The 24261-nt window shown below is 38.1% G+C and overlaps 3 protein-coding genes across 3 annotated transcripts in view; 1 reads left to right on the forward strand and 2 right to left on the reverse strand.

The window, feature by feature from the left end:
- The first annotated feature begins 1850 nt into the window (after positions 1 to 1850).
- On the forward strand, positions 1851 to 3846 carry LOC306900475 (chymotrypsin-like elastase family member 2A). Its single transcript, XM_079467501.1, has 8 exons — positions 1851 to 1939; positions 2065 to 2153; positions 2264 to 2361; positions 2665 to 2787; positions 2883 to 3019; positions 3138 to 3283; positions 3498 to 3650; positions 3764 to 3846. Exons 1-8 carry the CDS (start codon positions 1900 to 1902, stop codon positions 3779 to 3781), a joined length of 804 nt encoding a protein of 267 aa, XP_079323627.1. The 5' UTR covers positions 1851 to 1899; the 3' UTR covers positions 3782 to 3846.
- Positions 3847 to 4571: 725 nt separating this feature from the next.
- alas2 (aminolevulinate, delta-, synthase 2) lies at positions 4572 to 9581 on the reverse strand. The gene is made up of 11 exons (XM_079467500.1): positions 9452 to 9581; positions 8470 to 8631; positions 8118 to 8279; positions 7501 to 7578; positions 7184 to 7406; positions 6792 to 6976; positions 6361 to 6540; positions 6036 to 6200; positions 5687 to 5955; positions 5377 to 5539; positions 4572 to 5236 (listed from the first exon to the last, which is right to left on the reverse strand). The coding sequence occupies exons 2-11, from the start codon at positions 8618 to 8620 to the stop codon at positions 5070 to 5072; spliced, it is 1743 nt and encodes a 580-aa protein (XP_079323626.1). The 5' UTR covers positions 8621 to 8631; positions 9452 to 9581; the 3' UTR covers positions 4572 to 5069.
- Positions 9582 to 9625: 44 nt separating this feature from the next.
- itpr3 (inositol 1,4,5-trisphosphate receptor, type 3) overlaps positions 9626 to 24261 on the reverse strand; it is a 29376-nt gene continuing 14740 nt past the window's right edge. Inside the window, exons 26-58 of the mRNA XM_079467499.1 lie at positions 23893 to 24084; positions 23734 to 23811; positions 23319 to 23438; positions 23110 to 23232; positions 22703 to 22903; positions 22232 to 22483; positions 22015 to 22140; positions 21810 to 21935; positions 21352 to 21472; positions 19003 to 19184; positions 18751 to 18899; positions 18569 to 18677; positions 18098 to 18185; positions 17828 to 18003; positions 17238 to 17400; positions 16909 to 17057; positions 15318 to 15518; positions 15007 to 15117; positions 14669 to 14764; positions 14484 to 14585; positions 14021 to 14104; positions 13859 to 13933; positions 13485 to 13677; positions 13154 to 13273; positions 12831 to 13003; positions 12548 to 12712; positions 12199 to 12388; positions 12024 to 12107; positions 11767 to 11885; positions 11520 to 11685; positions 11228 to 11388; positions 10814 to 10975; positions 9626 to 10585 (exon numbers count right to left, since the gene is read on the reverse strand). Coding sequence (XP_079323625.1) covers positions 10463 to 10585; positions 10814 to 10975; positions 11228 to 11388; positions 11520 to 11685; positions 11767 to 11885; positions 12024 to 12107; positions 12199 to 12388; positions 12548 to 12712; positions 12831 to 13003; positions 13154 to 13273; positions 13485 to 13677; positions 13859 to 13933; positions 14021 to 14104; positions 14484 to 14585; positions 14669 to 14764; positions 15007 to 15117; positions 15318 to 15518; positions 16909 to 17057; positions 17238 to 17400; positions 17828 to 18003; positions 18098 to 18185; positions 18569 to 18677; positions 18751 to 18899; positions 19003 to 19184; positions 21352 to 21472; positions 21810 to 21935; positions 22015 to 22140; positions 22232 to 22483; positions 22703 to 22903; positions 23110 to 23232; positions 23319 to 23438; positions 23734 to 23811; positions 23893 to 24084 — 4680 coding nt within the window. The 3' untranslated portion in view covers positions 9626 to 10462. The remainder of the gene's footprint in view (positions 10586 to 10813; positions 10976 to 11227; positions 11389 to 11519; positions 11686 to 11766; positions 11886 to 12023; positions 12108 to 12198; positions 12389 to 12547; positions 12713 to 12830; positions 13004 to 13153; positions 13274 to 13484; positions 13678 to 13858; positions 13934 to 14020; positions 14105 to 14483; positions 14586 to 14668; positions 14765 to 15006; positions 15118 to 15317; positions 15519 to 16908; positions 17058 to 17237; positions 17401 to 17827; positions 18004 to 18097; positions 18186 to 18568; positions 18678 to 18750; positions 18900 to 19002; positions 19185 to 21351; positions 21473 to 21809; positions 21936 to 22014; positions 22141 to 22231; positions 22484 to 22702; positions 22904 to 23109; positions 23233 to 23318; positions 23439 to 23733; positions 23812 to 23892; positions 24085 to 24261) is intronic.

Consider the following 24261-nt stretch of genomic DNA (forward strand, 5'->3'; position numbering starts at 1 on the left):
GTCTTTTTATGAAGATGTTTTAATTTTCTTTTGGAGCTTTTTAGTTGTTTGATTTAACAAATTTAAGCATTCCTGTGGCTCAGTGGTTATGGCGTTGGCAATGCCAATATCGAATATGATTGCACTTTACACCAATGATCTTTTTCAGCAGTCTGGACGATCCGTTCTTGTCCACTTGTGATCAACTGAGTAGCCGAGGCAAACCTGACAGGGATTAAAGCGCACCAAACAACCGTTGTTGGGCCCTATGTGGGTCTCCCTCTTTAGGTCCTTTGAGATGGTGGAGCACAGGAACCTGAAGGATTCCACAGCCAAACAATTACAAAATATTGTGTGTTTTGGGTCATATTCAATGTACAACGTATATGGAATCCGTTCAACAAAATAACTATGAGCTACTGAAAGGTATTTCACTGGTTCCTATCTACTAGATAACATACAACCTGCTGAAGCCAACAAACTACCAGTTAATAATCATTATAATTCATTACATTTATATTGTGCTTTTCTGGGAACTCAAAGCGCTTTACGTTGAAGGGGGAAATCTCCTCAACCACCACCAAAAACCCAGAAAGGCCATTAAAATCATTATATTCAAGAGTTTTTCTGCTGGTTTCTATTGTGAAACATACAGTAGTGGTAATACCATAAATTTGTGAAGGCATCTCTTAAATGCATAATTTTTTATGTATGATTTGGGAGGACAAAAAATACACTGCCGTTTAAAAGTTCTAAAACACTTGACTTAAAATCTTTTAATCTGAATATGTGCGTTTAAATGTTTGAAATGACTTTTGTAGTCAAAAATAGAATCGTGGCAACATATTAATTTGTTTTATTACACAACAAAAATTCTGGACCAAATAAGAAAAAGCAGCCAAGAAATGCCCATTGATTAAATTTCTGCCAATACCATTGAAAAAAATCTTCATATAAAGTGAAATTTCAAGAAGCTGCTCGATAATGCCAAGAGTACAATTTTGGAAAGGGTGGCTACTTTGAATATGCTACTGTATATTCTTTTGTCCTTCATATAGTTTTGATTTATTCTGGATGCTTTTAAACATAATTTATAGATAAAGTTATGATGAGTAATATAATTCTAAAATGTGGCCTGTCAATTTGTAGTATTTTAGTCATTTTTCTGTTTAAAGAGGCTTTTAAAATGAATCCGGTTGCTTGTATCATCCTAATAAAATAAAATAAAAAATGTACAGTTATTTTATATTAACACCGTATTAAGCAGCGGATGTTGCCAGCTTCAGTGTCTTGCCTAATTGCGTAAATGTAAACGTTAATGTGAAGCAGTTCTCAGAAACCATGGCTATACAACTAAATATTAGTTCAGTGATTCACAAGATTGCTAAATCTTCTGGCATTTTTCATTTTATACAGTATATGTTTGACTTTGTAAAGAAAAATACAGACACTGCTATTTTTTTTGAACAGCCTAACATTGTTTTTTCTTCATTTTCTGTAGAGGAATAACAAATGTGATACTTTTTTCTTCATGTTTTGATTTAGAATAGAATATGAAATACATTTGTGTATTGAAATAAAAGTTATTATAAGGATTTTAAGCTTTACTCTTTTCTTTTAAACACACTGCTATTATTTTGAACACATCTGTATGTGCCCAAAATAGAAGTGATAAAACATTAATCAACAGCAGTGCTTTTAAAATGTTACATTGATTAGATTTATATTTGTAATGAAACATACTTTAAATGTTAACTGTCAAGGTCAGGTTAAACCCAGAGCGCCACGAGATGGGGGCCGTCCTATTTGTTTTTCCAAAAGCGTCAAGGACATGTATTCCGAAGAATTGCTTATTAACATGAAAGTGAATTGGTCAGTATATAAATCCGACTAGACTGGCCAAAAGCTGAAGAAGCAAACATGATGAAGTTTGTGGTTCTGGCTATTCTGGTTGTTGGAGGTAAGAAGCCTTAAAAAAATTGTATAGCATTAATTATTGCATAATTTTGTAAAATGCGAATAAAAAAATCTACGTTTATACTGTTTTATGTGGCTCGTGCATCACATTTGTTATTTTTTCCTCAGCTTACGGGTGTGGGCTGCCCACCTTCCCTCCTATTGTGTCGAGGGTAGTAGGGGGTGTGGATTCACGTCCACATAGCTGGCCCTGGCAGGTACATTCACATTTTATTGTTTTATTCTAACAATATATGTCCGCCGATCGACACCAAATTATGTTCATAACCTAATAAAAATAATTGATCGTTGTCATTTTATTTCACAGATCTCCCTCCAGTACACCAGTGGTGGTAACTGGTACCACACCTGTGGAGGAACCCTCATTTCCAATGAGTGGGTTCTGACTGCTGCTCACTGCATCAGGTAAATCACACTCTGTGAGCCATTTTAGGTGGTGGGTGAGGAGAGACCCCCTCATATGATTGTAGAAACGCTTTGGGTGTACAGCAATACACAATAAAGCTCTATATAAATGCCTCATTCATTCATTCATCTTGTTTTCTCTAAAAAATGTCTAAAGAATAGCCTAATGATGAAAACAGCCCTAAATGCTTGCGATAACTAACAAAAGGTGCCATAAGATTACAAAATGTATTTTTTATAAAAGATTGTAATAACTTCGTTCTATTAGTATCCTTAGTAAGTTTTCTGCTTGTGGTTCTACAGTAATAGCAGAACTTACAGAGTGTATCTGGGCAAACAAAACCTGAAGGAGGAGGAGAATGGGTCAGTCGCCATCGCCCCTGCCAAGATCATTGTACACGAGAAATGGAATTCCTTCTTTATCCGGTAGGGGGGGACACAAGCTTCTTGCTAAGACACATCTGGCAATACCAAAGATTATAATAAATATGCTTATCTATATTGTTGTTTATGTAACAAAGCAATGACATCGCCCTGATCAAACTGGAGAGACCCGTCACACCAAGTGACACTATCACACCTGCTTGTCTTCCTGCTGATGGTGATATTTTGGCCAATGGAGCACCCTGTTATGTCACCGGCTGGGGACGCCTCTACAGTAAGTATAATGCATGCGGTGAGGGTGTCATTCTCATTTTCTGTTACTTTAAAACTGGCAGTTAGAATCGTCTGTTTCACTTTTACCTGTCTTATCCACTTTGTCCATTTCCAACCAGCCAACGGTCCCATTGCTGATATCCTGCAGCAAGCCCTCCTGCCTGTTGCGGATTATCAAACTTGCTCCAAATCCGATTGGTGGGGCTCTCAGGTTACACGAGACATGGTCTGCGCTGGTGGAGATGGTGTTGTATCTGGATGTAATGTAAGGAGATAATAATGATTTTAATACTATACATCAGTGATTTACTTTAGAGAATGCAGATAGTGAAGAAAGTGGCTTGAGGGCATTTACAGATGTAAACTGAACTGAAATGAACATAGATTAAATGTTAAAAGAGTATTTTAAAACATCAGTGTTTCAATTTCATAAAAATGTCTTACTGTATGAAAACCTTTTTGAATTTCACATTACACAGGGTGACTCTGGTGGCCCTCTGAACTGTAAGGGCAATGATGGAGCTTGGGAGGTTCATGGTATTGTGAGCTTTGGCTCTGGACTTAGCTGCAACATGGCCAAGAAGCCCACCGTCTTCACTCGCGTGAGCGCATACAGCAATTGGATCAGCCAGGCAAGTGTTTTGAGATAGTGTTTTGTAACTTCATACAACTCAAGATTTATGTCTTCTAGATCATGTTTGTCATAATGAATGACAACCTTTTTTTCCTTTCTAATCTCTTACAGAACATGGCAACCTATTAAAGAGCACACAGCGAGTTTTTGTATTATTCATATCAATAAAAATTAAAATAATTAAAGAGACAAAAGAGTTGCGTGTACTTATTTGCACTATAATATGCTATGCACTTGAGAACTATAATGTATGATTTACTGTTTATTAACACAATGTTGTTTGTTATATTTTTCTTCATTCCAATTTCAACACTGAACATGTTTGATTGTTTGCTGTTTTAACAGAAGGTTACTCAGTAAGTGATGTTTACAGAATCTTTGGCTCCGCTTGCATGGCCACAAAAAAATTTCTCACACCATCTGACAGGAGGCCGTGTGCTAATAAATTAAGAACGGTTTTCAGTTTTAGGTTTCAGATTAAACTTTGATGTGACAAAGTTGATAGATTTTATAGATTTGTTTGTTTTTTAAAGCTGCGATCCATAACACTCTTGTTTAAAATGTAACACAAATCTTACTGAGCAACTACATAAAACCTGTATTTAAAATGTTTCTCCAATTCACAATGGAAAGCTTACAAAAATGATTTAAAAGTTGAGGTTTCACGTGTGGATTACACAGAAAATTGTAAATTTGACATCATTAGATTTGATGATCCTGAAGATATGCCGTAACTTTTAATGGATTAGTGTGCAACCTGCAGTTTTATGTTTCAAACCGAGATGGCGACAGAGATGTAAAAGTTATTGATTTCAGCTTTTCTGACATAAATTTATCCATTTTGACCAGATTTGCCAGCTAAATACATTACTATAGTCGATTATTCTTGCTTTTTCTAGTATTTGAATTCAACTGTTTTCTGAGGCAATTTATTAGACAGAGAATGTTTATTGAATACATAAATATAAATTCAGGGTAATAAAGTGGTCCAAAAGACATAGAGGATATAGTGGCATTGTGAAAGCTGTAATTAAATATCCTAATTTATGTGTAAATACAATATCTTTAGGGGGAAGTAAATAATGTCCATAAATGTAATAAAGCATTTTAATACATCACCAAAAAGTGCCCATGTGCAGAGGTTTGTTGTCATGCAGAAGGTACACTCAATTATTGTGGAATTTTAGCAATACATATTAAACGAATACATAAATTGTCATGGCATCATTAATAACAGACAGCAAGCTACTGTATACACCAACACTTCAAGTTGCCAAAAACAGTGCATAAAATAATTGAAAATTTTCAAACACCCCCTACATTTATTTTAGCTACCAATACACAAATAGGTTGACCATGTCAAAGTGTACGATGAAACAGATCTTCGTCATCTTGGTGTACTGATTGGTTGATTGACTCACTGTACTGCCACAGTGATGTATCTTGGCTCCATGTTTCCAAAGTAGGACTTCTCCCACTCACTCATGAGGTCAAAGTGGAGAGGGCGTTCACAGAAGGTACAAGAAGCCATCGCTGGCCCGTTCAGTGGTAGTCCCACCTCCTGCCAGACCTCCAACAGTTTCTCTGTTCAACATAAAATACCCATAGAAAATAATAAATAAAAAAACCATGGAAACACATATTATCTACTTTCTTAATGAAAATTATTGTTCACATAAAAAACTAGATATATAGAAAAAGATAAATGTTGCTGGATCACTCACCAGCAAAGTAGTCCATCATAATGGGGTTATGGAAAGGAGAGGGGGCCAGTCGCAGCAGCTCCTCTCCACGAGCTACTGTTGGGTAATTTATGGCCTGCACGTAGATGTTGTGTTTCTCCAACAGAATATCACACACCTCTGAGTTTTTTGCTGCATTTCCAACCTGATATGAAACATAAAAATGACAAATACAATCTATTCAAATTGATTTAAGACAATGTTCAGGTTAAAAAGGTTAAAAAGGTAGAAGCTGTTCCAAGTACCAAACATACAAAATGCAGCTAAAGATCTGTCATCTGCAAACACTGACCCGTATAGGAATGATATGGCTGGGACAGTTGATCACAGGCAGGCCGGCATCCAGCAGCAGCTGTCTCATGTGTTTGACATTTCTTTGGTGAGCTCTACGTAAAGCTTGACCCTCTGGGCTACTCAGCACACGCACCGATTCCAAAGCCCCCGCCAGCACCATGGGAGGTAAGGAGGTAGTGAAGATAAACCCAGCGGCGTATGAGCGCACAGTGTCCACCAGGGCGGCGGTGCTGGCTATGTACCCACCTACACAGCCAAATGCTTTACCTGGAGATATATAATGTAAAAAATGGGATTTGTGGCATGAATACATTGTTAATGGATAGAATCAGGCATATGTATCTTACCTAGAGTTCCAGAGACAATATCGATTTTGTGCATGACATTGTCTCTCTCTCCAACACCTGCTCCATGTGCCCCATAGAGCCCGACAGCGTGAACCTCATCCACAAACGTCAAAGCTCCATATTTGTGTGCGACGTCACATAGCTCCTCTAGTGGACAAATTGCACCTGGAAAACAAATTGTAATTAATAATTTCAAGTCAGTTTTGTTGCAAGATGTTGAACCAATATGGGAATGGATATTACACAACAATAATGTTATGATTTATGTATCCACCACAACTGTCAAATCATACAGTGAGCTCTGTTATGTCCTTTTTATACACACCATCCATGGAATGAACAGTCTCAAAGGCCACAATTTTAGGTGTAAGAGGGTCTGAACGACTAAGAAGTTCCTCCAGGTGATTGGCATCATTGTGTCGGAAAATAAAGCGCTTTACCCCACTGTTCCTGATGCCCTGGATCATAGATGCATGATTGCCCATGTCTGAGTAAATCTCACAGCCTGTAGAGAGAAGACATCAGGGATTTGTTGTAAATCCCTCATGTAATTGAGACAATAGCTGCCTTTTAGTGCTTATCCTTAACACTTTAAAAATGTGTCTATGCTCACAAAGACAATTTTGGATTGTACATGTAGCTGCTATTACATACAAAAATGTACATCTCCTGTATTTACGCTTTATTTTCTTGGCAGCTTTATTTATTTGAAAATGTTTTCTCTTTGTTTGATCATAAGGCTACTTTCTTGGATACCTGGAAGCATTTTAGCCAAAGTAAAAAGGGTAGAATCGTTGGCCACAAAGCAGGAAGAAAAGACCAGCGCTCCATCTTTCTGGTGAAGATGGGCCAGCTCACTCTCCAGGGCCACGTGATAGTTGCTCGTACCAGAAATATTCCTGGTGCCACCGGCTCCTGCACCATGCTTTTCCAAAGCCTCCCTAAAAAAACATTAGCAAATCACATTATTAGTGAGCAAGTTGAGCAGTTTTCCGTCATTAAAATGTGCTGTTTATGTTAAGCAAATGTTTTATTAAACGCTTATACTTTAAGTCAGTACTGTACCTTGTTGTACAAAGTTTTAAAAAAAATCCATATAAATACAATTTACTTATACAGTATGATACTAACAATAGTGAAGTACTGACCGTATTGCCTTGACAACGCGGGGATGACGACTCATGCCCAGGTAATCATTACTGCACCACACAGACACCTGGGAGCTCCTGCGTCCTGGGACAGAGTAGTCCTCAGCAAAAGGGTAAACCTCTGCAAAACGGTTTACCGTCTTAAAGATACGGTAGGTGTGATCACTCATCTTCTCCACAATCTTCTGGGTAAAAAAGTCATCATAGTCGAAACTGGGCTGGGCTGCATTATTTAAAGAATAGACATGTCTCATTCAGAATGTACAAACCATAATAAAAGAACATTTGAAGAGAGAATTTTGTCTACTGTAGCTTACCAATGTTATCCTGGAGAAGGTGTGCAGGACCAATGGATTGATAACTTTGTAAACCACTGAACAGTGAGCTCATCATGCCTAGAAAACAGAGGAGGGATATGTTATCGAACTAAATCTGATTTCTGAAATGACTTGGACATATACCAAGTACATCAGTGACATGAGAAGTTCTGAGAAACTATAATTTTCCAATAAGATCTTAATTTCAAATGCCAAAGTTGCTGTATGATGATTCATGTGTAACGCGATTGCCGGAAGACATGCATTTGTTACATAAGCAGTCATTGAGTCATTATCTGTTCTTCAAGCTGCAGGTTATTATGAACCCAAACCCTGTATGAATGACTTCTCAGAACAAAAGAGTCTCTTCAGCAACAAACTAATTAAACCGTGGTGGCAAAATGAGACATAATGGCAGTCAGCCTTTATAACATCTTTCAGCCAGCTGGATAATATCTGATTTTTAAACAAGACATAAACACCAGCTACATTTGATGTCCAGTGGTAAAAAGACAGTTTTTAATGATGGATGCAAGAGTTCAGTCCTTTTTTTAAACTACATACGTAGCATATACATTTTTTTACACTTTTAACTGTACACAAATCTACATACTGACCTGAATTGGCTTCATTAGGGTGCACATCCTCTTGCACCTGTGGACTGGCCTTAACCAATCCGATCTTGGAGGAAACAAAGGGACAGCTCTTGGACATGTTGATGGCTACCTGAGTGGCAGTGGTGGCCAGCTGTCTCTTTGGCTCCTTATAAGGGAGCATACCTTAACAGAATAAAAGTGTTTTGAGTAAAACTGTGTAAACATAAAAACTTGTTAAGTCTTGTTAAATCAATTAAATCGATTTATGACAAAAAATGTTGACAGTCATTTCCGCTTCATCTGGTGCGACTCAGAGTGATGATACACTAATGATTGTGTGTAGTGTTTGCAAGCAGGTACTCCAAAGCATTACCGTTTCCATCAACGGACTGGGTGGCTTTTACAGAGATCTGGCGGACAATGATGGGGCATCTGTCAGCCTGGCCAAGAAATGCGGCCACATTTCTTAAAGAAGGACCAGGAGTGGATTTCAGGAATGGGCATCGATGCAGAAAAGCAGACATGACTTCAACAGCTGCAAAATAAAATTTTATATCATTTTCATGTTAACATTTAAAAAAGCATGTATACGTTTAGTGTAACTCAATTTTGAAGTAATTCCGTTACAATTATTGCCTGTCAACCCTTTCAAAAAGATGCTACTATAAAACTTCGAGTTGCCTAGAGATGAAGCCCGGTGGACCGCTGGGCGCGTCTCGTCGGTCACCTGGGCGCGGCCGATTGCGCGCTTTATCAGGAGCGTGCAGACTTGGGCTGACTACAGTGCTCTGCTCTCTATTCAGAAATGTACGCAATGCCTACTGATAAAGACTCGATTATGCTTACTGAGAAATATCAACACTGCACAACAAAATGACTATAAAATAATAGAATGAATCAAATTACCAGCGCTGTAAATTTGTGGGGAAAAGTAATTTCAAACGAATTTCACCCAGTATAGTGCATCTAAAATAAAAGCTAATTATTTACAAGAATGAACAAGTTTCACCAAAATGTTGCTGACATTGAAGCAATTTTTTTATTTAAATATAAAAAGAAATAGCATCAAAACTCCTACAGTATTCATGAAAGGGTTGTGCTGTAAAGAGATTAAACTTGTGGTTACTTATTATTTCTGGGGTATCAACATCCCCCATCAACCAAAACAATGAGATAAACATTTTCTGCCAAACAAAAGCACAGGCTTGCAAATAGTATACCTGACCCTATTCGACAAATATCACTGATACACACAGAACTATTATTCCAGAAAAATACTTATTTATTTTAACTTTGTTATTACGGTGAAAGTTTTAAAACTGAGCTATAAAATGTTATGAAATAATAGGCGTTACCTGTTGACCTGCACTGAGGACGAACTTCTGAACAGCACCGACGCTCAAGCGAACAGTGAATGAATTGAGACCCTCATTCAACTCCCACCCAAAAACTGCGTGACAGCTGATGGGCTAGGATCTGATCTGAGGAAAGTGAATGGACAGAACAGCACTGACAACACCAATGCAAAGGCAAGTTAAATGACCAAACCTTTATTTTGTGCACACCTCCTTGTTTCAACATTAACAATATAAGCAATACATTGTAAGTATATTAAACTGACATCAATACTAGCTACAGATGAATAATTACAAGCACTTGTTATAAAGAATTAAAAGGCCAAAATACAAGTATGTTCCAGCATTCTTTTCGTGGCCATTAAAACGCTCCATGATGTATAACCTAATCCTGGTTACACAATAAATGATTAAATCCATTCAGCCAAATATAAATATACACATATATGCATTATATCTATTAAAACCACGCTGCACCTGAGCTTTTCTCACTCCAGACTGCTGTGTCTTTAACAGATAAAATGTGTTATTTTACTGAGCAGTCAGTTGTTCGTTCGACAGATGCACTTTTAGGCACTTTGGCTGTTAAAATAAAGCTGTTATAAACTATTGTCAAACCTGATTCAGCTATAAAAACATGGTAGTATTTCTAAGTTTACCATACATATGTGGTTAAGACAGAAAAATGTACATAACATGACAACCACAACATGATATTTCCCATATCATTACATTATGATATGATGCAGGATCACTCGTTTTTGGAGAAACAAAAATACAGCGTTAGCGTCTTCATCTGCCTTACTTAATGGCACATTGATCATATCAAATAAGCTGCTCTTAAAAAAGAATAAAAACATTAAAACCATTAGGTAAGTCAGTAGTGCTTCAGTGGCCGTGTCAATCCAATCAGACTTTAAATATTTAAACATTTTCAAGTTAAGAAGTACATCAGCAGAACCGGGTCACATTACTGCTCCTATAAAGTCTATGCACTGTAGGTTGAGGGAGTTAGGCCTTGTAGACCTGATGATTTCCCCCAGCAGCACTAGGAGGAATCGGCATCCCAGGGTTCGAGCCCGACTGAACATCCACAAAACCCATTCTTTGCCTTCTCTTCCTCTGCTCTGTCATCTAAACAAAAAAAAAAACTTTTTTCAATTAAAGGCTCAAGAGAATACAAATATTTTACACAAAATAGTCTACAGTATATAACAATGCAGGCTATAACTGTAAAAGCTTCCTCTTCCAAGTAAAGGTGATGCGACCATAAGTATTTTTTATTTTTAGTGCAAACCATGAAAATTATTGCCACTGTAAAATGTATAAATGGTAGGTATTAAGTCATACAGATATATGTACCTGTTCTTTCAGCTCTGTTAACTGGCCTGCGAGTTGTTCGACAGATTTTTTGGTGACAGAGAGACATTCCTGGAGGTTCCTCATCTCATTCTGTTCCCCATCTCCCTCTGTTACAACCAGAGACATGGCTTGCATGCGCGGGAACCAATCCAGGTTCTTATTCTAAGAGAATGAAATGAAAACATATTTGGATGGATTGGTTGGATGGTTGGATGGATGGATGGATAGATGCTACATAATACAAATTTAAACATTAAGGATTGGTGAAACAAATCGTCCATAAAATGTTTCAATGAATAAATTCAACAAGAACCATCCTTGCTAAGTAAACAGTAGGAGTTTTCGGTTACTACAGTTTAAGACTTAAATGACTTTTAGGCGGAAGCCAAGCACCATAGAAATTTAATAATTTACCTTTATCATGTGCGCCACATAGCTCTCTGGGCCAGTGTAGTCGGTCTTGTTTTTCTCTCGCACAAGGACAATGAAATAGAGGTAGTTCCAGATGTTATGCTCTAGTTTAATATGCTCTTCAAACGAGACGGTTTTATTATCAAACTTGTCCCTCTCAAGACCTGTTCAAACAGAAATCACAAATAAAAAAAAAGTTATTTTTAGTTTTAAAAGTCACATCTTCGCGCCAAACTGAACAATATACACAAACATAAACAACCACAATATCAGATTCTGTTCACTGAAGTCTTACAGCAGATGAAACAGGTGGTCTTCAAGACCTCTTCCTTCTTCTGTTTCTCACTACGGAGGTCAGCAAAAGTGTCGATAATCACACCGAAGATCAAGTTGAGGACGATGATGATCACAACGAAGTAGAAGAGAAGGTCATATACCACCCGAGCAGGGAACAAGGGCTCCTGTACAGTGAAGAAAATCTAATCAGCTTTTGTACATGTTTGTGTGTCTGTGTGTTTGCATGTGGATGTGGGTAGTCATACATTTTTCGATGGTTTGCGCAGAACATCCCCTACACCTCCTCCATTCCTCAGGCCGTGATTCAGCACAGTCACAATGCACATCAGAAGAGTCTCACAAGCCCTCTCTGTGTTTTCTTCTTCTGCAATGCCAAAAAATCAAACACATTCCTGAGTAGGTGACCCTGTTGCCCTTTATCTCAACTTTAGTTAAGTTTGTGTTAAACAAATGTTTTTGTTGGTGTTTTTGATTAAAGTTTGGTTTTAAATCTTACACTTACCCTCAGCAGGTGCAACTAACCCAGTTTCCTCTATACAGTTGACTCCATCTGCACTGCAGCTGTCAATAGAGTCATCTGTACCTGCTAGATATCAAAGACATATCAGCTCCACAATCCGCTAAAAGAATTGATGATATACTCATCAACTCTCATCTCTGTTGGTGTAAACCTATACCTTCATCATTGCTGGCGAGCCGGTCCACTTCCATGATAAAGTCATCCCTGAGGAAGAGAAAGCCCACGATGGAGAAGAGGTAGACTAGGATGATGGCCAGGACAGCGGTGAGAAGAATCGAACGGCCGTTTCGGGTGACGCTTTTGATTACATTAAGAAGCGTCTCCTCACGGTAGATCAGATCAAATAACTGAAAGAGGAACATGAACATGGAGATTTGAATGTTTAATAGACAGTTATTGCTTATTACCAATTTATCGGCCGATGTTCAAGAGTCAAATCCAAAACAAGACAGATGTTACACAAATCATTTTTCTAAAGATTTTATTTCTATACAAGAGATACCCACCAATATGCTGTAGAAGAGTTCATGGACAAACAGGCCCAAAGTACTGATCAATACATAGGCCAAGTGGTACAGAAACTCTACATCCATTACCATGGCTTTGTAACCCATGATGAAGGTGCCGTTGTTTCCCACAAAGCTCACCACGTACACAATCTTATTGCCCAGCTGTTTAAAAAGAAAAGGATGGGGTCCAAAATTCTAGTGATTCAAGGTCACTACTGAAATACTACGTAAAATAAACTTCTTTGTAAAAAGATGCGATCAGAAGATCAGCGAGACTTACATTGAGAGCTCCCAGCAGAGCGAGCGCGGGCCCGATGCCGATGTGATAGATAAGTCGGAGGGTGATGGCGACAGTGAGAGCCTGGTAACCGTAACGCTTCGATAACAGACCCACGACAGCCAGTCCAGCAAAACTCCAAAACAGCATGAGCAGAACTGAGGTGTCTATGCTACCTGAAAGCACCAGAGACGGGTAAAACTCAATAAAACATTTGCATCTAAAATCGACTCAATTTCACTTTGAAATTGTGTAAATGTGGATATCACATGACACTTGTAATCAATACTCCAAAGCTTCACATCAGCAAACCCATTACAACGTACTTTGACCAGTGTCGTGTGGGTAGAACAAAGCGATGATGAGGTTGACGAACACAGCCAGATTGAATGATATGGTGCCCCAAAGAGACATTCGACGAGAGAACCAGAACAACACCGGCATGCCTAAAACACATTACACATTAATGCATTTCAATACGTAATCTAATACAAAGTTCCACTTTTTTTAATCACCATTATTAAAACATTTTAAAACACTCCCAGTCGTATTTCTGAGTGAACTTTTTGTAACTGGGTTTCTAAGTATCGGTGGCTTGAGATTAAAGATCAGATGTAGCTCATTCTTCCATTCTCACACTTTTGGCCTGACACTTACTGCGAAGTTTTTTCTGCCACTCCATTTCGTTGTGAAGAAATGAGGTCTGTTCAAAAAAGTGCGGGACTTTGCTGCCCTGCTCGTCTAGCTCTGTGGTGGTGAACACACGAAACTTTGACTCCTCGGTCAAATACTCGCAAATGGGGTGAACAGGAAACACGATCTGCTCCATGCTGCGGTCCTCACGGACGATCTGCACATGAAAGTTGCAGGTTAATTCAAAAGTGATCCAAATGACACATTTAAGTTAATCATATAAATCATCCTCATATAAAAATCCCACAATTAACTAGTCATTACATTTGTTTGTTTTATAGTTACTTGGAGGACTTTATGTGAATGAAAAAAATGATTTTGTTGTCAAACTAACTGACCTCTATATTAGAGGTTTGACGGTCATAGTGTTCTAATGGATCCTCCTTCAATTCCTCCTGCTTGTTCAAGTGAAGCTTAAGTAAAAACAAGCAAAAATATTGTAGGTAAATCGTTCCAAAATTTGCTTAATAAAAGTAAAGGAATTCTTTATTAAAAGTCACCATAGAGGAGATGCCTTCTTCTTCCTCTTTTGTCTTCTTCTGGGGTTTAAGCAGTGTGAGAAGCATTTTGTTGTGTCGGGCAAGCTGCAAAAACAACAGTTCAAACATGACTACCTCAGCAACCGAACTGCCATATTTTCACACATATAGAGACAGAATGACCAATTTCAGACATAAACGATTATTAGTTCTTCAAAATCGACACTAGCAATAAATACCATTACAACCCTGTGCATTTAACAAGATACAACTTCTGTGCAAATTTATATTTGATGTATTGTTTGTATACATTTTCAACTTTTTAACCATGCTGAAGAAAGACGCTATATAAAAATAGATGCAATACAATGAATACATGTCTTGATGAATATTTCAGCAGCTATAGTCCAAGACCACCTTCAACAAAAACAATTTCAGTCGTTGTGTAAATTAAACAGCATTGCATTATAATGTAACTGTCCACCTGTAGTGCCAGGATATAGATGTTGTGTCCAACCTCCCGCGGAGACACTTCCCCCTCCTCACATTCAGTCTCTTGCCAGTAAGCCTTCTTTATCACCTCCACCTGACGATATACAGCACATTCCTGTTAAAATATAACTTCATTTCATTCATAATTCACATCAAACAACCATGTGGCAGACTGACCAGTTCCCGGGGTCGAAGGTTTAACAGGATTCTCTCTGCATTTTCATTGTCATGACGACTCTCCATCAGAGCAAGCAGGAGCTTGGAGGCATTGTCCTGATGATATAAATACACACATTACGTTACATTTATGCATATGGTAGATGCCTTTATCCGAAGTAACCTACAGTGAATTGTACATTTTTAATCAGCATGTGTGTTTGTTGGAAGTCAAACCAAAGATATACGTTCAGCTAATGCAATGCTTTACCTACTGAGCTTCAAGTGATGATATAGGGATTTCTTTAGGATTTAAAAGCAGGGATAGCATATAAATGAGGTCATGACCTTAACCTCACCTTAAGCTGCAACACTAGCTCCATACGGTAACGGCACAGTGGACTGATGTCATTCAGAATCAAAGCTGTGATGATGTCTATGCCGTTACACTCGTGACAGACGATGCAAGTCTTTAGGTAAAGAGAAAAAAAGAAATGCAATTTCCTAAATTCATGAAGCAAATGGACTGCTCTGTTTAATTGAAATCATCTTTTCATCTCAATGATCATTCTCTATGCTTTGTTTTGCCAGTAGTTTGTATCTTGTCAGCAGAAAACGTTCATTCTTGAAAACGCTCTCGCTCAGCAGTATCTGTGATAGATTATCTGACCTGGTTCTCCTGGCAGGGCCCTTGGCAGTACTCTGTGAGCGTCTCCAGGGTCTGTGTGATCAGCTCTACGTTATTCTCGTTGATGTAAAGGCCCAGCAGACCCAAACCTCCTGTTGTGCTGCCGCACATGATGTCCAGAAACTGGAGCGTTTCACACACCAGATTATAGTTTGTTTTGTTGGTCTGACAGCGAAGAAAATTCTATGGCAAAGAATGAGGGAAATATTAACAGACAGTAATGACCATATCCAATAGCTATTGCAAACATAAATCAAGGATGGTTTTAACTTTGTATGTACAGTAGTGGCTAATGTCCAGTCTAACTTCACAAAATCGTCGCGCTTTATTCAAATATGATATTAAGGATGAATCAAAAATGTTCTTTGGGTGTTTCACTGTAGTTTAAAGTAAACTAAGCTCAGCTTTGAAGAGAAATTAAGGAGGACCAAAAATAACACAAAGCTTATCGAGTTAAGGCCCAGCAAATGTCTACAATGTTACTAGTAAGAGGATCAACAAAATATTAATAACACTCAAATAGTAACAATAGCAATTTTCTGAGCTTTTATATTCAAATAAAAAAGTATTAAAACAAATTATTTTGTCCAAAAAAACCCATTTAAAAGTTTGCCCTCATATTTTCAAGGTTTGAAGTAACCTGAGGGGGCATAAAAGAACATGCTGTAAAAACATCACTTTTGGCCACTACTGTATATACAAAACAGCAGGACAGTATGCAACGGTGGAGTAATTTGACTATTAAACTTTCTGCTATACAGTTATATTGCAGCATATCTATTGCATAATTACTTGCAAAGTCTAATCTGTCATAGACAGGTGCACAGCTCAGACAGATTGTTGATTATACTGAAAACCATTTGAGATTTGGTGTCACAATGCGGCATTCTTACAAAATTCTGGTACCAGAGAGGAACAAGAGATGCATCAGAAAGGCACTTATAAGTCAAACTGAATTACGATTGCTTAGAAAGATATTTCACAGGCAAATAAAAATTTCCCCATGTTTTACTCAGCCTCAAAGTATTCTGACTGAATATGACTTTCTTCTTGAAGAATAATGCAGTCAGAGTTATAATTAGGCATTTTTTAACCGGCAAATGACGGTGACAAATCGAAAAATGCTGCTTTCGTCAACCGGAACTTACAACACGCCTGCATCATTTGTCCGAAAAACAAGCCTCGGGTTCACGTGAAGTCAAGGGATAACGAAAATTAGATATAAATTTTAATAGCGCTGTCAAAAATTATCTTAAACAAACACATCGATTCGCTTCCGAAAACCTTTGTTAAGACCACAAAGCCGTGTCGAGCAGTTCTTTGATCGATGGATGCACTTTTTGGAGCTTCAAAAAGTCAACGCCCGTTCACTCCCATTGTACCGCTTGGAAGTAAAATGATACGTGGAATTATAGCTTTGACTGCATTGTTCTTCAAGAAGAAAGTCATATTCAGTCTGGATGCCTTGAGGGTGAGTTAAACATGGGGACATTTTTATTTGCCTTTGAAATATCCCTTTAAGCCCAACAGAAAGGGAGACTTTATCTGACAGTTATTCTGAGGTTGGCCAGACCTGAAGGTCCAGATTGTGGTTCTCACAAAGCAGCTGTAAAAAGCGCAGGATGGGTTTCATAATGGTGACAGAGGGACCCATTTCTGTATCTACTTCCTGCAGCTCAGGCTGTGGTGTCTGCTCAGGCTGGCCAAAGGAAGGCACTCCACCTGCAGGAAAAAAGCATAAAAAAAACTAATTTTCATGACTGCGTAATTTTTATCTAGCTGACTAAACGCATCATTTTATTGTATGTTTAGTAACTAACCAATTACTGGAAAAAAACTTCCTACTAAACCCAGATGTAATGAGGTTTCACTTTTTTGACACAATTGACTGGTTCCATTTACCTGGTTCTAGGTCCTTTTCATCTTTGGCTTTGTTGCTCATTTCTCCGACATTGACCGAAATGTTGGATTTGACTTCCAGCCGAGCGTTTGTCATGCGATCATTCAGCACTTTAAAAAACTTCTCAGACTTGTTATCGCCCATCATGAGTTTGTAGAATGAGTTCTGTTAAAACATATAATATACAGAAGCCATTTTTATTGTGCTCTGTTGTCTTGTCACATTAACTACAGTACTTACAGCATATAACAACTTTCGGGATTACTCAATTCGGACTGGTAATAACCACTGCAATTGCGAGGCTAAACCGATATGAAACCTCATATCCGGCCAACTTACATTTCCATGTAATAGTACAATGATAACTAATAGCATCTTACATCTTAAATCAATATTTGTGTTCAGTATGTGGCAAGCAGCTGTCTAATAAACAAGAAGTATTGGTCGCTCTCGGAAAAATAAACACAACCGCTTTCAGGGTTTATTTAGCAATAAAAACCAGCTAACTGTCATCACCTCTTACTTTAACTTTAATAACTTGGATATTTGTTCCTGCAATTACACCCATAAAATGTATGAACTGTCTCCCCACCTGGATTTCTGTGTTACCGCCTTCCAACAAAGATATGGCAAACCGTATGCTCTCCTGGAAGATCTTCTCATTCTTTGTGCTGGTTATGAGGTCAATAAAGAGTTTGGTGCCGCCTTCTCTATCTAGTCTGCATTGTAAAGCTGCGACAGCCACCCAGTCTCTCTCTACCTCTCCACCTTCACAAACACATCCAAAAAACATAACCCACTTAGTATTTCATGTTGGATTGCCGGTGTGGATTTTTTTTATCAGTGTTACAGTCAAAATTACCTCCAGCAAGATCAGGACCTTCTGGCTTCATGATCTTTTTGTTGTTGTAGAGGTAGTTTTGAAGCAACACCTTTCTCAAGGCAAAACCCTGTAACAAAAATGACCGATTACACAGATGATCAAACATCTACCGAATTAGAGAATAACTAAATCTCCAAATAGGCAAATAAAATATAAAATATATTACAGATATTCATTTATAGACATTTAAAAAAAGGGAGGGATGATCGAGAAGCTGAATTAAAACATGCAAACAAGCACATTATCACAGAAACGCCACCGAAAATGATCTCACAGACTCCTTAACTTGCTCTCCAAAACAACGGATGAATATTTGAGCTTGACGTCATTTCTGTGGGGTCTTGCGCCAATTGTAACATTATTTATAGATAGTAGCGTTACATTCCTTGGCTGCAACTCTATTAATCATAAAAGTAGTATTTTACCCATGATTTTATTATTCTTACTCACCTTGTCATCAAAGTCCATCTCCCGGATGAGCATTTCCTGTAGAGTTTTGAGGACTTTGATACAGAGCTTCTCATCTGAGTTCATCAGGGCTTTAGTGTGCTGAATCAGTCTAAACAGAGTGAGACGTCAAGCTTTGGTCAATTTTATTCAAATAAAACACAGCAAAAATATTTTCAACTCACTTAGATATGAAGCCTCCTGATTCACAGCGTGTCCGTGCATCAGTGCCTTCCAGAAAGAGCAACTCGGGCTGATGCAGCACATCCACCAGCACTGATAACTCAGCATTAACTAGAGGCATCAGCCGCTCCTCCAGGGTGTTAATGATGTCCTGATGTCACACAAATGAACATTTATTATCATTAATAGAAATACAGCCCGAATCCAAGCTACTGTTAACTTTTTTTCACTGTCAGACACACAGAAGTGCACACCTGTAGTTTCTCTATAATGTTTTTGAAGTCCCAGGGGTTGGTGGGAGCAACAGGCCGCGTGAGGCGAGAGAGGTTTTTGCTGGCGAGGATGGAGCGAGACAGCAAATTGTGGTTACTCTGATTCAACATCATGTTGACATGAGCATCTAGCTCGACCGGCAAAGATATGGAACGGTCCTTTGCTGTGAGGAGAGTAGAAAGTGTAAAGAGGCCAAAGGAAGGTATTTTGAAGAATGTTGGTGACATTGTATGGATTTGTAGACAGTACAGTTTATGAACGACACAAGAGTGAATAAATGACTGAATTTTTATTAAATTGTAAAATGAGAAAATATATAAAAGCTAATTGTTTAGGCTTGTCACGTGCATATTTATGAAGCATCAAAACAAATTACAATCATTCAATTCAATTCAATTTTATTAATATAGCGCTTTTCACAATTTGCATTGTTACAAAGCAGGTTTACAGGGGAAAAACGAAAAACCCAAGAAAGGGTAAAACACACTACATGGTGTTTTATATAATAAATCCAATTATTCTAGTAAATAATATCTAATGTCAGCATCTCCTGGTGGTTTATTTAGCATATTTTGCATTAAGTGAATGCTTGGCTGTAAAGATGTGTCTTTAATCTAGAATTAAATTGGGCAAGTGTGTCTGATCCTCGAATAATATCAGGAAGGCTATTCCAGAGTTTAGGTGCTACGTATGAGAAAGCTCGACCCCCTTTGGTGGATTTAGTTATTCTAGGTGTTATCAAAAGTCGTGCGTTTTGAGATCTTTGAGAGCGTGATGGGTTGTAGTGTGATAGAAGCTCTGTTAGGTACGATGATGAAAGTCAATACGATACTTAATGGGTAGCCAGTGAAGGGTTGATAAAATTGGGGTTATGTGATCGTATTTTCTGGACCTGGTTAGAACTCTGGCAGCTGCATTCTGAACTAACTGTAGTTTGTTTATTGATGATGCAAGACAACCACTAAGTAGAGCATTACAGTAGTCAAGTCTTGAGGTCATAAATGCATGAATAAGCTTCTCCGCGTCAGCAACACACAGAATATTTCGTAACTTGGCAACATTTCTTAGGTGGAAAAAGGCTGTTTTTGTGACATTTGAGATGTGATTTCGAAATGACAGGTTGCTGTCTAATATAAAGCCTAGATCTTTTACTGTATTTGTTGGAGTAACAGTACATCCTTCAACTTGCAGTTTATAGTCAGAAATATTTGGTTTGCGTGTCTTTGGTCCGATAAGTAATATTTCTGTTTTATTAGAATTTAAAAGAAGGAAATTACAGGTCATCCAATGTTGTATATCTTCAATGCACTCTGCCAATTTGGATAGCTGGGAGGAATCATCTGGTCTTGATGAGATATATAGCTGAGTATCATCTGCATAGCAATGGAAGCTAATTCCATGTTTTTTTTAAATGTTTCCGAGGGGAAGCATGTATATGGAGAACAGCACGGGTCCCAGAACCGATCCCTGAGGTAATCAATAATTTACTTGCGTTAGATTGGATGATTCCCCATTTAAATGGACAAATTGATGTCTGTCTGACAAGTAAGATCTAAACCATTGTAGTGCCTGTCCCTCAATACAGGTATAATTGTTTAAGCGATCTAGAAGTATGTTATGGTCTACGGTATCGAACGCAGCACTAAGGTCAAGCAGGACCAGGAGTGAGATGTTACCTTTATCTGTTGCTATAAGCAGGTCGTTTGTAATTTTAACGAGCGCAGTTTCAGTGCTATGATGCAGTCTAAAGCCTAAGATTGTAAAGTACAATCATGTACATCTTATTGAAGAAAATTTTTAGCCAGTATTTGTATAACTTTCGTATAATATGCAACACTTTATATAACAATGTGCACACCAAACACGTCAAGACACATTAGAAATACTACGTTTTTGTTCACAGATCCAGGAGAGCAATGCACAATTGATTTTAGAAACGTTTTGTTGCGCCACGTCTCGTGTCCATGGGGCCAAACTAATGCATAGCAAATGGAATTGAATATTACGCTTTTTTCAATACTATATTATTCAATTTCTTTTGTTCGAGCATCGCTATTTTATAACAAGCTTATAATTAGGCTATATCCAGAACAAGTTTACAGTCCAGGATGAAAGGAATTTATGCTCAGAGCGAACAAAATAAAGCCACACGGGTAGAGGAAGCCGTATGTTTTCGGAAATAGTTGTACAGCTGTGTCTGTCTTTTATAAATGTGATCAAACTAAAGACTCTATTTGAAGGGTGCGATACTATTCTGTAAGTACTCAAGATTAACATGAGATATGCAGAAGCTGTCTGAGTTATGGCCACTTTAATAAATGTTAACCTACTTGTCATAGCCACAGTTCGGATGCAGGCCTCAACTTGGATTTTCTGCTGTGGTTGCAGCCAGGGACACTCCAACATACGCATAGTGGACTGTAGCAGCTGTTTTACTGTGGTGAAATGAACCTGGATGAGACAAAAAATGTGGGTGAAATATAACCAAGTAAACCAATTATATGTGAAATAATGTAACTTTTGCATGCCAATATCCTGCCTACTGCACATAAACATTTACATGACATGTTCATATATGCATTTGGTGGGCGCTTTTATGCAAAATGACTTACATTGCATTGTATTGTATTGTATTATACATTCGTTTCTGTCTATGTGCAATGCCCTGGGATCGAACCCATGGTCTTGGCATTGCTAGCGCCATGTTCTAACCACTGAGCCACAGGAAAGCATAACTATATATTACACATAAACAAAATACGATTATAAAAATGTAATGATGTCTCACCTCTGTGGTGGTGCTGTTTTCTGAGAAAGGTGAGCTGAAGAAAGCATTAATAGTGTCTAAAACCACCTGAATCACATATTTCTCCAGCACAGGATCTGACATACGTCTCTCACGGATAGAGCACACCTGATAATCCAATTGCACAAAGTTAACCAGGTTTCCCGAAGATATAAACTTAATGAATCTACACACACAGTGGACCTACCCTGGCCATATCTGTTGTGAAGTTGTCAAACAGTTTCCAGATGTGGTTGCTGGTGTAGATTTCCTTCATTTCCACTTCTGTGTCAACGTAGCAGTGGTTCACAAAGTTTACGTAGGCAATTTTCACCTGAAACACACAGAATAGTTTCCTCAACTTTGTAAAATCCATAAACCATACCGTATGCAGCAGGTAAAGAGAGTGTTTTCAGCAGGTTTACCTCTGTGATGCAGTCTTCATGCGTGATCACTCTCACCATGTCCTCTAGGGGCAGCAGAGATGTGCATTTAATCTCAGTGTAGACATTTTTACCCTCTGCGCATGCAGCCAGCAGCTCTACCAGAGAGATATGATAACGCAGAGGACTGTCTTCCTGCACCCCCTCCCTCGACTGTATCATCAGATCCACCATGGTGGCAAACGACGTCTTATCGTTGTATAAGACGACCACATCATCACCCGCACTTGTCAGCTGATGATGATAAGAATTTATCTAATATTGTCTGTATCTTACATTATGCATTTATACACAAATATGCCCTTATATATTACACATACTGTAAATATTTATACATATAATCATTTATATATATATATATATTGCTCCAAATTTTACAATTACAAAAATGCTAAACAATCTTAGCAAACTTTAACTTCATTACTTTATTAACTCAAGGTCACATTGACAAACCTCAGTCATGATCATGTCTTGACATTTCTTCACATATTTCCCCTCTGCTTTAATGATGGTGTGCAGGAAGTTGATGTACTGGATGTAACGGCCGTGTGTGGCCAGGCAGTGAATAAAATGATGCAGTACAGTTTCACTGATCTCAGAACAAAGCTGGTAATTGTTACTGAAAATCTGCTGCATTGTCTCTGCCTCTAAGAGCTGAAAAACAGAGAATTTATACCAATTTGAGCAAGAAACCCGGTGTAAGGTGTGTTTCTCGGGTGTTGAAATGTGTTCTGAATCTTACATGCTTCATTTTCAATTACCTTAAAATATGTTTTTAACCCTGTTCATTTTCACCTTTAAAATAGACCCCACTTTATTTATGCAGCATAGCATCAGAAATCTTTTTTAATTGCGCTCACCCCACGAGTGAGAAAGAGGTTGAGGTGTTTATGGAGAAGGGCCTGATTCTCCAGATTGCCTGTGCAGAACTTCTGCAGGAAAAAGTGCGTATACTTGATGATCTCCAGCATTTTGGTGTCATTCTGTCAAAAGGAAAATCAAGTGCTTAGTGTGGGACACAACATAAAAAGCGTCACTTTATATGTTTTTATTTTTAGACATCACAAACCCGATCGTATGTGATCTGCAAGAGGTCAAGCATCACTTTGTGGGCACCCATGTTCTTCAAAAGCCTTTGCTGCTTCTTAAAGACACCTGAACTACACATTTTATTCAACCGCTCAAGGATCTGAGGACCAGAGAAAAGATTTTTAGAAATAGAATAAAAAATGAATAATACAAAAGTGTTTTTAATATAAACAAACTAACTGCTTTTCTTGCATATTTTTACATTTAAGAAATATCGGTGACTAATAACAGCATTAACACAGCTGTTGAAAACGATTGCGATTCATATAACATCTCAATCGACTTAAATCGTCACATATTATAATCGATTTTCAACTGCAGTGAATCGTTACATCCCCACACACAAGTATTCTTCAATGCTTCTTGAACTGAGAAGAGATATTGACATCACAAACCTCTTTGACATGCTGGTAGCTTTCATTGCTCCTTTCTTCTCTTTGTTTCTTCATTATAGGATCTTCCTCTGGTGGTGGCTGTTAAAAATGAAGAATCTATTAACAAATGAATATGCAACACGCATAGATGATCGACATAAAACTGCATTACTATTGTACCTCTTTAGGCTCTTTTTTCTCTTTTTTCTCTTTATCTTTCTTGTCTTTTTTGTCTTTCTTGTCATCCTTTCCAGAGCTGCTTTTCTTAATGACCCAAAGCTCTGACTTTTCCACCATGGTGCGTAGAAGATCCAGATCACGTTTGATGTTTTTGTAGTTGTCCACATCCTGAGTGGTAATGAGAAGCTGAACCTGCGAATTAAAACAGGGATTAGAGACAATATAAACCGCTTTCATTGCTATAGTTCCTAATGTGTCAGGGCCGTAGCCTTGCAAGTTTGAGTCACACCGCAACGTCTTTCCGCAACAAGTTCTTCACTTTTGACAGCCTAGACTTGTACTATAATGCCATTTTGCATATTTGTGAGC

This window comes from Barbatula barbatula, assembly GCF_947034865.1.
Source record: "Barbatula barbatula genome assembly, chromosome: 11".
NCBI lineage: Eukaryota > Metazoa > Chordata > Actinopteri > Cypriniformes > Nemacheilidae > Barbatula > Barbatula barbatula.

Bases quoted from the DNA above. Each gene is read 5' to 3' on its own strand.
- alas2 (XM_079467500.1), bottom strand. From the start codon at position 8,620: ATGTCTGCTTTTCTGCATCGATGCCCATTCCTGAAATCCACTCCTGGT. The intron at 6,541-6,791 runs GTATCCAAGAAA...TTCTCTCTACAG, and splicing joins TTTGGCTAAAATGCTTCCAG to GCTGTGAGATTTACTCAGAC. The intron at 5,956-6,035 runs GTAAGATACATA...ATATATCTCCAG, and splicing joins TATTGTCTCTGGAACTCTAG to GTAAAGCATTTGGCTGTGTA.
- LOC306900475 (XM_079467501.1), top strand. From the start codon at position 1,900: ATGATGAAGTTTGTGGTTCTGGCTATTCTGGTTGTTGGAG. The intron at 2,362-2,664 runs GTAAATCACACT...GTGGTTCTACAG, and splicing joins ACTGCTGCTCACTGCATCAG to TAATAGCAGAACTTACAGAG. The intron at 3,020-3,137 runs GTAAGTATAATG...ATTTCCAACCAG, and splicing joins CGGCTGGGGACGCCTCTACA to CCAACGGTCCCATTGCTGAT.